The sequence below is a fragment of the Pholcus phalangioides genome, unplaced genomic scaffold (genome assembly GCF_987345545.1).
Source record: "Pholcus phalangioides strain wild (caught in Gottingen) unplaced genomic scaffold, Ppha-v1.0 ptg000017l_1, whole genome shotgun sequence".
NCBI classification, from domain to species: Eukaryota; Metazoa; Arthropoda; class Arachnida; order Araneae; family Pholcidae; genus Pholcus; species Pholcus phalangioides.
This window is the reverse complement of record NW_028301610.1, coordinates 8,756,615-8,774,071: the sequence shown is the minus strand read 5'-3', so window position 1 is coordinate 8,774,071 and position 17,457 is coordinate 8,756,615. Positions and strand designations below refer to the sequence as shown.

Genomic DNA, 17,457 nt, shown 5'->3' with positions numbered 1-17,457 from the left:
TAATGTACGTACATAGGTAACAAGACGTATGGTATTTTACTGGCAAACTGCGTTCACCCTACAGGAATACTTCCAACTAGAAAAAGTATCCAAATAACGTGTAGTGCTCAAATATGTCATTTATGTTGCAAGGGGTTGCATAATTATTAAAATAAAAATGTTAACTTTTTATACGGACACCCCAATTGTGCTTAAGAACCCAATTACAAAGTTGTTGGTCAGTCTCTCCAGATGCCACAAAAATCCTCGTTTCTCTAAGTGAGATGTTTATCATGTTTCTTCCACTGAGATATTCGAATTCTAAAAACGGAGGAAAGTTGGGGAAAACATTAAATATACGGGCAACGAATTTTTTAAGTGCATTTAGCATTTAACGCGATTTTTCCCTAATTTTCCTCCCCGTTTTTCAAATTCAAGTATCTCAATGAATATTGCACTTAGAAACGTGGAACAGGGCAACAACTTTTTAATCGGGTTCTTGAGCACAGGGTGTTCGTATAAAAAGTTAACATATTTATTTTAATAACTATACAATCCCTTGCAACATGAATGACATATATCTGAGTACTATATATAGACGTTATTTAAATATTTTTTCTAACTGGAAGTATGCCTTTAGGATCAACGGTTCGCCAGTAAAATACCATACTCCCTGTTATCTACGCACTCTGTATAGTATGGGCTGTGTCATTCCTTTGAAGTTGCTCTTGCCGCCTTGTCTCAGTGGGGTCTCGGTTCAGGTGCGTGACGTCACTGCTCTAATACTTTTTAACTAGAGCCCCTTTATATGGGGTATATGAAGGAGTCCTATTTTTTAATAAAGCACGACCTTGAAACACCAGGGTAGCCAATAGCAATTAACTGGTTCTGTCAGGGCTATGACGTCAGCTGGTATCGACTCCGGCGCGTCATGAGACAGCCTTTATTGTATGGCCCTGAGTATGTTGGGGACAGGGCCATAACTAGCCTGGGGAAACCGGGGCATTGCCCGGGGCCCCAGCCGGGGTCTAATTTCTAAGTTCAGGCTCTGGGCAAATAAGAATTTTTGGATTCCCTTATTATATACAGTTTCTTATAAGTCCTTATTCGGCCTTCATCTCATCAACTGTTCGCCGCAGAGATACGTGATTGCATTTAAAAAAATACTCAAAATGAGTTCAGAAATCACCCTGTATCAGTTTTGCGAGTGAAAATATAGTGTGTCACAAAATAAAAAAGCTATATTTTTATACGGTCCCCCTTGTCCTCTAACTTCCAATTAGAAAGTCGTTGCCTATCTCTCCTGAGGCCAAACAAACAAAATTTCATGTTTCTAAGTGCAATATTCATTGAGATATTGGAATTCATAAACTGGAGAAAAGTTGGGACAGAACAGCGTAAACAAACGGCCAACATCTCACTGAATATTATAGTTAAAAACATGGGATTTCTTTTGTTGGGCTCAGAAGAGACAGGGCAAGAACTTTCTAATTGGAAGTTAGAGGACGGGGGACCGTATAAAAATTCAGATTTTTTTTTTTAATTTTGTGACATACCGTATTTCCACTCTCAAAACTGGTACAGGGTAATTTTTTAACGAATTTTAAGCATTTTTTAAATTGAAATAATACCTCTACGACGAAAGGTTGATGATGAAAGTCCGAATTAGGACTTACAGGACACCCTATATAGTTGAAGGGGTTCTGTGAGACAGAGGCGTGGGAAGGGGAGAGGGGCCAGTGCCTATAATGCAAAAAAACTAGTGGCGTTGGAGCCAGGGGTGCTATGGGTACTCGAGCACCCATGGCTATTTATGGAATGGGTCCGAGCCCCCACGGAATTGATACAGAAATCGAAATTTCTTATTTAAAGATTAAGACGATCATTCACAAGTTCCTAACACTTCCGACGCCCCTACAAAAAGCAGCCGATTTCAGGACCCTGGAGACAGCCCTGCGGGAGAGGGACACAGCCTTTTTCTGTTTGTTCCATAGGCCAGTTGCGAATCCAGGCCTATATGTTGAAAGGGGGGAGTGATTGTTTATTCACCATTCCCGGATTTCACTGGACAGACTGATTTTCCCCGCATTATCCAGTTCTTGGGAGGAGCGATCACCTACATCGACCCACTCTGGATCAGCATCTGCCATAGGCTGGTCCCCAGGCTAAGATTTCTCATGGGCCTCTCAAAAATACATTTATAGTGCAAAAAATCAAACTCAAAGAATCATGGTGCTCAATCTCGTTCACCTGCGCTAAAGCCCCAGGCACACAATTAAGGGAGGACAGCGAGGGCGGGGGTTGTCAGTTGCCTCGGGAGCTGGACTAGAAAGGGCGCTGAGTTTATTTTTTTCCCGTTAAAAATTACGGGGAGGAAAGCGCCAAAATGGATATTGGCTCCTGCCGGAGTTCTCAACCTTTGGGAGCTGGCGGCCCGGTAAATTTATTTTTTGTACGCTAAAGGGGCCCGACCATACACGTGACAAACGAGAAATTACACGTGGCAAACGTGAATCACTCACGGCCCATTGTGACTAGTGTCAGAGCTCAATACCGGGCCATGGCCCGTCGGTTGAGAAACATTGACCTACAGCGCGTGTGCAAGCATATGAGTGACCAAAACAGTGTTCAGAAGTAGGGGCTAAGCGGGGTAAAGCCCAGGGCGGCGAATTTGACGAATGAGTGTGCAATAATGGCAGAAAGGTGGCAGAACTATGAATCCACCTCTGTCTAGGCCAGTGATGGTAACCTCATCAAGCAAAATTTCCCTCGAAAATTTCCCTTTTGACTAAATTTTTCCCAAACATTCCGAAAATTGGGCTGTCATTTATCGGTGGAAGTATGTAATCAAGTATTTTACACAAGAAAAGCATATATTTTGTTTTGCATTTATATATTTCTTTTCAATAAAAATTCTTTTGTTTGCTGAACTCTCAAATTTTCCCACAAACGCCAAGAAATTTCCCATGTGGACCAATTTTGGCCAATTTTTCCCACGAATATGGGAAATTTCCCACGAGTTACCATCACTGGTCCAGGCGGAATTTTAATTTTCATTGTAAATTTTCATATTTACCTGGTTCCGCCGAAATTCGTTAGCTTGACCATGAGGGTCGCTCCAGAATGCTGAAGTCTGCGACCGATTAGCCAATGAAACTCTCCGACAGGTAATATATCAATCAGAAATAATATTAGTGAGTGGACATGCGCAAAGCAGCACTCACGTATCGACCAATGAAAGAAAGCCTCTCATTCGTGAATAACATTATACACCTGAGATGAGTTTTGATTGAATATTGCGTCCCAGCTGTATTGATGTTTTATTTCAATTTAGTGGGCGTGTTCCACGTCATTCACCGGACTTCAAATAGCGACGTAGTTTTATTACATAAAAAAAAAAAGATATTTCGGGTTCTCACGTGAGTGTGATGATGCTATTGTGTATATTTTTTCCCAAGTATGATGTCATCCCTGACTAGTTGTTGATGACTTGATTATAAACCTAATGTCTAGCGATCTGGAAGTGCACCATCCCTGTCCATCTTGTTTAATGTACAAGAAAGTAAGGAACAACAAGAAACTTTTCATGGCTAAAGATGCAGATTTGCAATTGCACATCGCTGATGTGTACGATCTTGCTGCGGACATTGGACGAGAATTCGAAAAAGTTATAGATGTTTATGGATCTGATATAGTCAGGGAACTTATGACCAAAGTTATTATATCCTTAGAGTATCTAGAATCTTGTACTGATGTTATAGATGGTCTTCAAGCTGAGCTTATTGAAATCAAAGCGAGGGTGAAACAGCTGGAGTACGAAAAACAAGAAAGAGCTGAATTCAGGAACAAATTGGATCATGTAATAAACTTTTCTATAATATTTACCAGCATTTTATATGCAACTCGTTTGTGTTCCATATTGATATACAAATACAAAGGTCACAACAGGGAAATTGCCCAACCAGGTGACTGAAGAAAGATTCCCATAAAAAATATGGATGCCCAATGTAACTAAAATACGGCAACCCCTATATAAGAGCATATATCACAAAAAAAACGTCCTGGTGTTGTCCCTTACCAAAAGATACTGGTGTTCCTTAACATGACCTAAGCAGTTGATTGATGGTGTATTAATAGCTCCAGGTCCATCCCTTTGAAAATTTTAAACCGATAATATCCCCTCAATACCTGTGCTCTTCGAATGTAAACATATTCAAAAAATCAAGTTTCTCTTCATAGCTCAAGGCTTGCTTGCCAACAAGAGCGCACACAACACTTATTTGCATCCCCTCAACCAGGTCTATGTCCCTTTGTTAGGTATGGTCTCAAAAACCTTACGGCATACGCCAGTGCAGAATGAATTGAGCCTTGGAAAAGTGGAAGAATAACTTTAGGAGAATGTGGAGAGATTTTTTTAAGAATTAAACCGAGCATTCTATTCACTTTTTTGACCATTGCTGAACAATTTGCAGAAAACCTAAACTACTCGTCAACGAGAATTCTTAAATCAGTGATCTTAGTTGCATCTAGAATAGTTTTACCATTCAACTCAAAAGTGATTCATGGGTTGTTCAAATGTAAATGAACAACCATGCCAGGGAACTAGAGGGAGGCAGGTGAGGGCAACTGCCTCAGGTGGAAAAATTTAGGGGAATGGGAGTTTTAGGTAGGAAAAAAAAGAACACTTATAAAATTATCAAACTTTAAAGTTGTGGGGAGTGGAAAATCATGTTTGCCCCTGGTGGCAAAAATCCTAGTTACGGTCCTGACCATGCACTTGTAAATACTAAAAGTTCTGTTCATTAGCCCATCCTGTAATCATCTGAAGTTCATCTGAAGTATCTCCTTTCGCTTGGTTTATATAATTACACATTGTTTTGAAAACCAACAAGCACCTAAAAAAATGAATGAGAGCAATGTTTAAACATCTGATATCCACTGTATGCAGGGATGGACTTAAGTATTTTGCAGCTCGATGTGAGAACAGCTTTGCGGCCTTTTAAAATGGTTTTTCCTGACACTCTAGTGCCCTTGCCTGGTTTACACTAGCACCCAAAAACGACTATCAAACTGTACTAATATATTGCAGTAATAAAAAAACATTTGACAATAAATTTGAGCAGTAGCATCAACTACCCAGTGAGAAAAATTGTAAAAATGGCCCTGGGTACTTCAAGGTCAAGAACCACTGTTCTACAATCGTGGTCCCGCGAGGGTGGGGCTGACAGGCTGGAATGATTGTTATTTTTTTTCTTTACCTATAAACTCACTATAGAGGGGCCTCTGGAAAATCTGTTATGTGGCCTGCTAAACAGCAGGACCATGCCTACAAGCATGGCACCACAATGCCAGGACTAGATGACCGTTACTCAGAGCTAAACACTTTTTCGGCTGAGGTAAGCATGTATCCCCCGCCCCCCAGTGTAGTTTCAAATACAATGTTAAAGTAGGAATTAGCATTCTTTCTGGTCAAGCGCCCAAGGTTCCAAACCACTTTTGCGGAAGGGGGGGGGGGTCAAAACCCTAAGCCTGTTGGCTCTCTATCTCGGAAAGAATTTTAAGCTATCACTTTAAGATTGAAGAAGCTCCAGAGTTTCCTGGGACTTTGTACATATTACCGGAAATTCTTTTTTGGTTTCTCCAAGATAGCGAGACCCCTCTACCGACTCACTGAAGCCAAACAAAAATTCTTGTGGACTGATGAGTATGAAGGGGCCTTTACGTCACTAAAACATGCCCTAACATTGGCTCCAATATTGCTGTTTCCTTTAGCAGAGAAGTAATTCATCCTCAACACGGACACGAGTAACAACGGGATCAGAGCTGTTCTATCCCAAGAAATGGACAGCAAGGAACACGCCATTGCCTACTTCAGTAAAAGCCTGTCCAAGCCTGAGAGGAATTATAGCATCACTAGGAAGGAGCTGCTAGAAATCGTCAAAGCCAAAGAACATTTCCATCACTACCTGTATGGTCAAAAATTTCTCTTTCGCACAGACCACGCCTCATTGAACTGGCTGTTAAACTTCAAGAACCCTGAGGGTCAGGTAGCTCGGTAGATACAATGGCTGCAGAAGTATGACATGGAGATCCAACATCGTAAAGGAGCATTGCATAGAAATGCCGACACCCTATCGAGAAAACCATGTCCACAGAACTGTCGCCATTGCCTCAAGGCAGAGAAGTACCGAGCCAGTGAACCCTCTAGTGTGAGATAGATAACATCTCAAGTCTCAATCCTTGAAGCGATGAGAACACTCGAAAAGCTGAACTAGAAGATCCAGACATATGATCAATAATGGACTTGAAGGAATCAGCCAGAAACAAACCAATGTGGTAAAAAGTCACCTCTTCCAGTCAGATGACCAAAATATACTGGGTGCTATGGGACTCTCTGGAAATGAGAGATGGCATACTGTACTGCAAATGGGAGTCGGAGGACAGGAAAACATTCTAATGGCAACTCATCCTACCGAGAGCCAGTGTGAAAGAGGTTTTGAAAGAGTTGCACGAAAGCCTGAACAGTGGACATTTTGGCATCACCAAGATGCCCCAGAAGGTCTGTGAACGGTTCTATTGGGACAAGTCCAGGACAGATGTGGAAAAATAGTGCAAGAATTGCAACGACTGCACTGCTTGCAAAGGACCTCTGAAGCACACACGAGCCGCCTCCAACATTACAATGTTCGTGTGCCATTCGAGAGAATCACCCTGGACATCCTTGGACTGTTACCTAGAACTCACAATGGCCAGAAGTACATACTTGTGGTGATGGACTATTTTAACAAGTGGCTGGAAGCCTATCCCGTTCCTCATCAAGAAGCAGTGACTGGCTGAAGTTTTAGTGTGAAATTAGGTATCTTGATTTGGAGTCCCCATGTTGATCCATTCTGACCAGGGAATAAACTTCACTTCAGCAATTTTCAGCGGCATGTGCAAGTTTCTAGGAATAGAAAAGACACAAACTACCGGAACTAACTAACACTCCATCCGGAATCCGATGGATGGTCGAAAGATTCAACAGGACTATCATGAACCACCTCTCTCTCTTCGTGTCACAGAACCAACAAGATTGGGACGCAAAGTTACCGCTTTTCCTACTAGCCTACTCAACCGCTGTCCACGAGAGCACTGGATTTTCACCAGCACAGATGCTCATGATACAAGATCTTTGGCTGCCAGGTGACCTGCTGTTTGGGCGACCGCCAGATGCTCCTCTTTCACTGGAAGAATACGTCAAAAAACTCCAGGAGCGCCTTGAGAATGTGTATTGAATCGCCAGAGACAGGATCAACATCAGCTCCAAAAAGATGAAGAACCGCTACGATGCGAAGGCTACGTCTCATGACTTCAAGGAAGGGGACCTCGTCTGGCTCTGGAACTCGAAGCGCCGGAAAGGACTGTGCCCGAAACTTCAGACATCATGGGAAGGACCCTACAGAGTCATGAAGAGACTGAACAACGTCGTAGCTCAGATCCAGAAAACGGCATCCTCGAAGTGCAAAGTGGTCCACTTCAACAGACTGGCCTCTTACCACAGTTAATACAACCCGCCGATTTAAGGACTGAATTGTCAGGACAAACAATTAAAGAAAGGGGGCAATGTTATGACCTATAGATAATAGATGGCACAATTGTTTTTTGTAGGGGGGCCTCTCAAAAATATTGCAATATTCTGTTGGCAATGGCAGTTGATACTGTTTATCGCAAAGAAGTGCAATTGGCGAAGAACATTCCAGAAGATTTCCCCCCCCCCCCCTTCATACAGTAGCGCTGCCAACTTGGAAACTGGAAAATAGAATTTTGTGGAATATTATTTTTCTCGAAGTTTCGATCGTACTTATAGATAGGGAAGGCAGTCACGAGAGAGAGAGAGTGTGTTGGACTTTTTATGCTCAATAAGAGAACTCTGCTTGTAAATACATGTTAAAATTGCTGTTCTGTAAATAAATTTGTAACGTCCTGCAAAGTATTTCCATCCTCTGCTTATTTCAAGGACTTGTGCAAAAATTATCCGGAACAATATTTACCTAGTTTCTATCACAGTTTTTGCAAAATAGCTTCCTAATTAAGCATATTGAAAGGAACTAGAGAAAACATCTTTATTATATTAATACAGTCAACTAATACAGTCCCCTTATATTGGGAGGTCGTTATATCGGATAGAAAACCTACAGCACAGTCATTATATGAAAATGTTTAGAACTTTTCTTACCAGTCGTTGTAATGGAATGGTCGCTATAAGATGTGGTCGTTGTAATGAGCATAGACTACAATAATAATAATTTTTAAACAAAAAATTCCTTGTATTAAGCTATAAAATAATTTAATTGCAAAAGTTGGTTTTTGTTAAAATATAAGAAATATTTACAGATTAATTAATATAGGAATAGTTTTAATTAAGTGGTTAAACATTTTATTTTAATTAATTACAAGGGGTTTGAATGATTTTCAGAAATTTTATTGTTTTCAATGTAAATGCTATTTAAATGAAAAAAAACCTGGTTTTTCTTAAAAAAATTTTTTTTTACCAACCCTGATTGCAAGATGATGCCAGGGCCACAACTAGATACTTTGTTACCCGGGGCAAACCGGCATTTTGGTGCTCCTTGCCATAGAAGAAGCAGTTAATGGGTGAATCCGTCACCCCTTCTGGTTCAGACCCGCCTGCTCCTCCCTAGTTGCGGCCCTGGACATGACTATATTATAGGGTGGTTTATGTTTGTTCAGGTTCAGTAAAACAGTCTTGTAACCATCAAGGATTTCGTATGAACAAAATCATTGGAAACCTCTGTCCTAGACGATGTTTCAAGTGGTGTTTCATTTGTATGTTTTTGTTTGTACAGTTCCTTTCTCAAATGGAACCAAAATGTGCCTTTCAGTTTCAGATCATATATATACACCTTATTCAATATTTTCGGTGATTACAGGAATTAGAACAAATTGAGGAAAACTGGAGAAAAGAAATTAGTCAGTTGAATGGTCTTGTTACTAAATTGCAAGAAGAAAATAAAAGATTAAGTAAATCCCTTGATGAAAAGGAGAAGCAGTCACCTGATACCCATAGAAGTGAGAATGGTTTTATTTTGCTTTCCTTTCTTGGATTGATAAGAATTTTGACTATTTTATTTAATTTTGATTGCAAACTTGAAAATGGTGCATTTGAAAAAAAAAATTGATCACTTTAATATTCACATGCAATTTAATTCTTTGAAAATGTGTGAAATCTTAGTATTATGATTGTGGTAGAGACAAACAATTTTGTAAAATAGCACTTCTGATGCAACCTTTATCAATTTTTTTTTCACAAATTCCCCCTAAACCTTTCAGCAATAAAAGTTATATGTTTATACTATTTTAGGATATTTCTCTATAGGTCACATTAAGTTTTAAGGTGCAATGAACAAGTTAATGATTTCTATACTATTGAAAAGTAGTAGTCACCATCAAACTGACCAGTTTCAGATTAGGCTATATGTGGGAACTTTTACAAGTGGTGCTTATGGTAATTTGGTGTTTTCTTCTAGAAACTATGGTAATTACTGGAATAATTAATGCTAGAACTACAGATGATGTAATTTTTTGATTGTGAAGCTACTTTGACATGCTTCTCAGTTTTTTGCGCAAGATCAAAATGTAGTACTTTGACGTGTGATTTTAATTAAACAGCTGATCTAATGTTATTGAAAGTTTATCACATTTCTCTATTCCTTGAAGCTTTTTAATCCCTTCATGTACAGACTTTTGGCGACAAATTTGACAATCTGTATCTGAAGTATGGGAGATAAATCTGAAAATCTGGTTTCATTGTTTGCATATTAGAAATAGAAGGGGAAAATGAGTGCAGTAGATTTTGTAATTTTTTTGGGGAAGAAATTGTCATGAATATTTACACAGAAAAATGATTAAAAGGGAAAAAATGCTGAGGTGAATAAGGGAGGAGGAAAACAGCCAGCTTCCATTCGTTGGGTTACAATGAATCTTTGCAACGATGAGAACACAAGACATGGTAGCCCAAGTCTGTAAGATACTCGCCCAAAGTACCAAAGGATGTTTAGAGGTGTCGCGAGTTTACCCAGTTTGTCCTTGTCAGAAACTTTCCTGACATAGGGGTACAACAGAAATGGTGACATGACCACAGAGAAAGATTGTTACCGCAGGGAGTCCCACATCGAGGGATTAGTGCACCAACCTCTCGATGAGTATAAAAAATAGGCTGTGCTGTTCAGAATTGGCAATAAACTGTAGGTCTCAGCCTAATTAGCCCTTGTGTGCAGAAAATGACCGTGGTGCAACAAAAATGATCAAATGATGAGAACAAAGTTAAAGAAAACACAGAGAGCTGTAATGAATTTCTCATGAGCATCCTGAAATAGAGAGACTTTTTCAAACATATCCTTTTCGCTCCAAAAGTACACATGTAAGTACCTCATTTCTAACAGTTTTAAATGGTTCTTTTTTCAAGTTAAAACCTGAGGTACACATGTGTACCTAACTCAAATGGTTCTAATAAAGATATTGACCCTAATTAATAAATTTAAAAGAAAGATTCTTTTTAAAGGGAATTTTGACATACATAGATACAAATCAGTAAAAAAAAAAAAATTTCTTTTCAATAGTCAGTTTTGGCTCAGGTGTGAGGAGGATATATATTGGAAGAGAGAAGTTTTCATGTTGCTTGCTGTTTGCAAGCTAAAAAAAATGGCTTCTGTATAAATGATGTCCTCTACAATGTTCTGAATTTTGCAGTTATGAATGCTTAAACTTCATTCTGCGCATCCTTTTTGCAAGTTTCTTAATGGTGCTATACTTTGAATCTGGGCAATGAACTGTCAAGTGAATATGAAGCAATGAATTACAAGAGAGCTAAAATATCACAATCGAAAATTTTTTTTTTGCCGTAAAACATTGCAGGATTAAAAACATGAAAAGTTTTATTTCAAAATACGTGCAGAGAAAACTGAAAAACATTCTCTGTAGGGTGTTTTCATTCTAGGGAGAAAAAAAAAAAAAAAAAAATATATATATATATATATATATATATGAATTAACGTAAGTGATTTGGTGGAAAATATAAAACTAAGAGGATATTAATGAGCATAAGATAATTTAGAACATTGAACCTTAAAAGCTGGTTTTATCCATCTTAAGTTAACAAACAATACCCTAATCTCTTGTAAAAATAAGCTGCTGGAAAAACCACATGTAAAAAAATGGCGAATACAAAAGTTTTTGCAAAAATGCAGCAGGGTTGTATATGTTGCACATAATTTTCATTCAAGAAATGAAAATAAAACACTAAAATCTGAAGAAAATTGAATGTTTTAACTTATCTTTCAAGTTTTCTGAGATTTTTGCGATAACAATGTTTCGAACAATTTGCTCTGGTTCCTTCTGAGGCAGTATTGCCTCACAAGGTACAGAGTTCTTATTTTATTAATATAGATATTTTTTGTTGTATATGCAGTTATGTCATGTAATTGTATAGTAGTAGTTTTATCCAAGAAATTTAATTGAACATATTATATTTTGGTTTAGGATTGGAAGTATGTTTTTGCAAATTTTTTAAAACCCTTTTCTGGTATATCTTAGCATTTCTTTCTGATGAAGATCTAGAAGAGCTCAAAAAACTTAAGGATGTTGCAGAACATCAGAGGGGCCAGTTGATAAATAAAGATAGAGATCTTCTTCAAAAGTGCAGTGACCTGGAGAAAGTAATTTGAAAGATAGTTGGATTTTTTCCCCTTTTGTTTATGTATGATGAACTTATATTTGATTGACTCTGCAGTTAAAATTCCTTGAATTTAAAAACAATTATTTTAAAATGATAGAGATGTATTCTGAGCTTCTTGAAAACAAGATGTGCAAATGAGCGGTTTTTGTTTTTGCAGACGAAACAGCATCACCCAAGAATAATGAAACATGTAAAAAAAATTATAATGCTGTAACGAAGTGCTCTCATTAGCAGTAATAAATATTTTTTATTGATTCATTTTTTTAATTTTCAAACCAAATATTGATTATGAACATGAACAGAATTTTCAATATAAAGCTTTATAGTACCCCATTATTCACGTACGTTTTTATCTTTTTGTGTTTCTCCTATAGTTGCAGATTGATCTTGAAGACTTGAATAAGTCAGGCAGGGATCTTTACCATAAAAATCGTCACCTGCAGAAACAGATGCATCAATTAATAGAGGAGAAATCTGACTTACAAGTGTACATTCAAGAGCAGCAAAAAGAATATCAAGTTCTTCAAAAGAAATTCAATGAAGCGGTCTTGGAAAATATAGATCTATCAACATCTGAGGTAAATTATATTAAATTTTATCACCTTTGACAAGATATTGTTTGGTTTATACTGTTGCATTTGATTAAAATGAACCCTCTAGCTGAATATCGCATTTATCTTATTCAATGAAATTTCGCAAGAGGATACACTATTATTGCGTTCTATATACATAACAGATATAAAAATACCCAGCGATTTTGTACAGAAAAATTCGAAAACTATCCCTGGCTAGAGGGTTAAGAGTAGCTAATCAGAGTACCATGAAATTATCACATGAAAGCTCCATTCTTTATTCAATATTACTAAATATATTTGAAAGTATATACTCTTCATATATGCTTGTTTATATAGGCTAAAGCAACAGTTGATTTGAAAGGCAAGTTAATTATCGATGCTGATGATCCCAGCCGACCAAGATTCACTCTTGATGAGCTGAGAAGCATTTTACTTGAACGAAATGACTTGAAAGCTAAAGTCAGTGATTTAGAGGATGAGCTTAGATTACATAGATCACCCAGTGTTCCATTGTGAGTGAAAATTTGAAATTTCTAGTGGTTTATTAGGTCATTTCATTAACTTGTTTGAGTGACTAATATTTTTAATCTTTCCTACCAGATCTCCAGTGTCTGCACCAATGCCTATTGAAAATGAAGATCTTCCAGTTCAAGGCCCGATCAATAAAGAACCAGATGAAAAATTGTACCCAGAAAAGAAAACACTGGGTATCCGTAGGTTGTAAGTATTGCAGTTATTTTATATTGTTCATGCATGCTAGAACATTTCGCATGCACTCAGACCTGGTTCAATTGCATGAATAATAAATGCATTTTCATTTTAAACCTACTTTCTACTTTTCTTAACTCTTATTAAATTTTATTTGCTTTATGAAATTTGGCTGAATGCAGTTTCTTTGGCTACTCAAGCACTTAAATCTTTGAATAAAAAATTCTTTCCTGCTTACACTTAAAATACTCATAACCTTGAAAATAATTTTGGAGATAAAGAGCCAAGATGTATCAAGATGTAAACTTGACTTCCAGATGTTCTGTCCATCATTGAAGTCAACATTTTCAGGAAAGATAGCAACAATGTCTATGTGATCTCAACTGCTCAAAGAAAACTAAAAATATTGATACAAAACCTTAATATGAGATACAAAATTTCAGTCATTTTTACAAAACAGAAAAGTATTGACCACTCAGTTGTCTCATGGCTAACACAGTTGTGGACAAAACATTTCAAGTCAAATTTCCTTTGAACTTTAACTTATATTTCTTACATTTGTACCTTAACATTTACTATGATAGTTTACATTCTTTAAATATCAATATGCAATATTTGAGAATCAAAAATATAAATGAACATCAATTTCTTAGATTTTAGTAGACAGAAAGAATATTAGTAATCTAATATTCAGCATCAAATATTTCCATATTATCATACCTGTATCAATAATTGATGATCTTCATAGATTTAAACCAATCACACACATTTGGGAATGTAGAAGTGTTTGAAATAAATTAGTTGTATTTTGTGTGGATTTAAAACTAGTTTTTTTATATTCACCATGGAAAATTTTATGATTATATGTGAATTGAAAATTCAGTTTTCTGCAGATGCAACAAATTTTTTGTTTGGTTCTCTATTGAATAAAGACAACTCAAATGAATGATTTTTGAATTAAAAAATAAACCAGTGCATAAAGTTTTGATCAGCAAATATTGATCTTTCTTTACTGAGGTTTACATTCAAAGACAGAAATTCCATTAAAATAAAATCTTTCTTACTTTGCAATAAAAATTTTTCTTATGGTTGGATGATGTGAAGATACTTTGATAAGTCATCATTTTGGCACAGGAACTGCATATTTTTTAATCAAAAGGAAATTATTTTCCCTCATGTTTTACAGAAAGATAAATAAACTTCCTAGCTCAGGGGTTCTCAAACTTTTTCCACCCGTGGCCCCATTTCCTATTCAATGCTTATCCGCGATCTCCAATGGCTCCCCAGAGTTGTTTAACAAAGAATATTTTTGCAAAAACCTTTGTCAAGGTGATCGTGCTGCAGTGCCCCTGAAAAAGGTTGGAGGCACACAGTTTGAGAACCCCTGTCCTAGCTCACATTATGGTCATTAACATAATATCAACATTTCTTCATTTCCTTCTGCATTCAATACAAACTTTCAGAAAGCAGTAAATAAAAAGTAGAGTTTTTTCCCTGAATTTTTGAAGCTTGCATACTATTTGTCTTCAAAATCATATTTACTCATAAGCGAAACACTTTATTCTAAACTTGATGAGGTGGCGAATGAAGTGATGGTGGGTGAAATAATTTTTCATATATATGCAAACTCATACACATAGACACAGTTTTAATCAAAACTTATTTAAGGATAATGGTGCTCTATAAATTTGTCATCACTCATTACTTCCATGTTTCAGTCTTGTAGAATATTGAATATTAGACCATATTCATAATTTGTAGCTAAATATATATTACAGTTTTTTAATATGAATTACGCTGTACATAATAGGTGAATTGCTAGCACAACACTTCTATTATAAGCATGGATATTAATGATTAAAATAGTTAATGCATGATTATCTCATGTGTCTAAAGACATTACTCACACAATGATTTACTTGTATGTTTGTGTGACCTCACTAAGCTTCTTTTAAGAATAGCAATGCATGCCACTAGTTATCTAACTGTGTCTTTTTTCCACTGTATTCTTGTTTCTTGCCATTCAGTTTTCGTTTTCTTCGGAGATTCTCTGAAGATAGTCCTGTACCACTCATGACATTTTCAGCTTCCCCTCCATTACCTGGCCAAAACTCGTCTAGACGAATGAAGATATGAATTTCCTTGATGAAAAGGTACAAGTGCTTTGAAAGATGTGCATGAAGTTCACTACCTGTCTCATTACTGACTGTTTCTAGCAAACCTGGGTATCTCAGTAACTTTTTCACAGCTGTTTGGAACTTCTCTGAAGGTATGATAAAATGCCATATTGTTGGTCTTGTGTCCTATAATGTGATTTTTAATTTATCGTGATGTATCCTTGTATGTATGTGTGTATAAGCTCAGATATAGTGAGTGAAAGCTCAGTGTGCATTATATTTTGATATCTTCAGTTATTTGGACTTGATTTTTACTTTATCTTAATATTTTTCAAACTTGGCTACAGCGAATGTCATATTTAAACTAATTTTGATTTCCATGAGTTGATGATAGGTTATGTTTGTAATATTTATGTACTAGACATCTTTTTTTGTAGAAGCACACTTTTATTTAATGAAAAAAAATTGTGCCAAAGAAATCATGTAAATTTTGATTGTCATCAATGTAGGTAATTATCATTAAATGGACTAGTCTTATTTTAATAACGTAGGCATAATATATATAGTTTTAAAAAGTGATGAAATATTAAAGAGTAGAAAGAAATAATTTTTCAAAGTTTAGCAAAAGAATCCAATATTTTTTCTAACTGCTTTTGTAACAACAAAAGCAAAGTTAGAAAAGCCAGTTAGATTGTCTCAGATAATGCATTTAGGTAATGCATTTTTTTTAAATGAGAAAAATATGAAGTGTAAAATTAGCAGCTTTCAATGGACAATACCTGAAGAATTTTTACATTCATAGAAAATAATATTTTCACAAAAGAACACTTAAAATATTCATAATATCAAAAATACAAAAAAAAAAAAAAACAGCTGTCTCAGAAGTTTAGAGAAAATTCAAATTTTCATGCCTTACATGCTTTTAATTTTGATAGACTTTCTAATCATGTCAAATGCACGATCCTCTGTGGATTTGATAAATTTTGCAGTAATCCTGCATCAATATTGTACCATGTTTCCTCGATAGATCACTTCAAGTTATCAACAGTTGAACGCTGTTTTCCATTTGCATATACAGTTCTTGTGAATACGCATCATATATTCTCAATGGGGTTCAAGTCAGGACTCATTGCTGGCCAATTTAAAACCGAGCCATTTTCATGATCAAGGAACTGTTTTGTTGCTGCTGGTTGGTGAATAGGCGCCTTATTGTGTTAAAATGTCCCGTTTGGTCTTTCTAAATCTTCTCCAATCGGTAGCAAATTGTTCTGGAGGGCAGGGCCGTCTTTAGAGCATCATGGGCCCCCGGGCCAAGTGGTTTTTCTGAGGCCCTACCAGGTAAATTCTAGAAAATTTCAACAAAATCTCATTTTTGTGAGGCCCCTCTTCTCTTGAGGCCCCCGGGCCGTGCCCGGGTGGGTCCATGCGTTAAGACGGCACTGCTGGAGGGTCTTCTTGATTTGCATCAAAATTTTGACGACCCTTCAAAAAAGCTAAGAAAGCCTGACCATTGAAAGAAAATACTGCCCATACCATTACTGAGGCTCTGCCATGCTGTTTGCTGAAAAAAGTTCTTGGGGTTCTTGACTTCAAGTTTTCTTTGAATGAAAACGAGTCAGATTTTCACTTTTATACTGTAACATTCCTGAAACGTCATATAAATGTAATCGCCGAAATTTTCATACAATCGGAAGTTTGTCTAAATTTTTGACAGCTATTTTTCAAATTTTTAAATTTAAAAATCCATAATTAATTTTCCTTGATCACAATAAAAAAAAATAAAAAAAATTGAAATTCGAAATATAAAGTGCATTAGTGCAGTTGAAAATTTATAGTATCTAAACTTTTGAGACAGACTGTAGATGGGTGTTTTTGATGAATATATAGGTTTTTCAAATTTTCTTGTTTTCAGCAATACAATTAAAATTATATAAAATAGATAAAGGGCTTACATCCCTCAAGGGACAGGGCCATGCCTGGTTCTTCAGATAAAGCTGTTAAGTTGATAATTAACTTTTGAATTAAAGGTTTTTTTTGTTATATATTAATAACTTATTATTTAAAATTTTTTTCTGACCATATCCAGATTCAACCTGGGTATCTAGCTTTAAATTTTTTTTTATGTTAACATAATTTTTTTTAATGACGTAAAGTTTGTCTTTTTAGTTAGTTTTTCCCTTCAAATTTTACCTCTACCCAGAATTATATTTTCTGAACAAGTACTTTTGAACATTTATAAATCTGAGCTTATACTTGTTATTATTTTCATAAGTTTTTGTCATTCCTTTTCAATGACATCAACATGGAAACAAATATATATTTGAATTTTGTTGGTTATTTTCAT

At 36.3% G+C, this 17,457-nt stretch overlaps 1 protein-coding gene across 2 annotated transcripts; it reads left to right on the top strand.

Moving 5' to 3' along the window:
• The first annotated feature begins 3,266 nt into the window (after window positions 1-3,266).
• Window positions 3,267-16,880, top strand: LOC149072214 (RILP-like protein homolog). 2 transcript variants are annotated; one of them, XM_089246980.1, is made up of 7 exons: window positions 3,267-3,838; window positions 8,910-9,048; window positions 11,572-11,693; window positions 12,088-12,291; window positions 12,625-12,800; window positions 12,889-13,008; window positions 15,083-16,880. In XM_089246980.1, the coding sequence occupies exons 1-7, from the start codon at window positions 3,485-3,487 to the stop codon at window positions 15,114-15,116; spliced, it is 1,149 nt and encodes a 382-aa protein (XP_089103106.1). In that variant the 5' UTR covers window positions 3,267-3,484; the 3' UTR covers window positions 15,117-16,880. The 2 variants fall into 2 exon arrangements, with proteins under 2 accessions (XP_089103106.1, XP_089103104.1); XM_089246978.1 differs by having other exon boundaries at window positions 3,289-3,838; window positions 15,024-16,880.
• The last annotated feature ends 577 nt before the right edge of the window (window positions 16,881-17,457 follow it).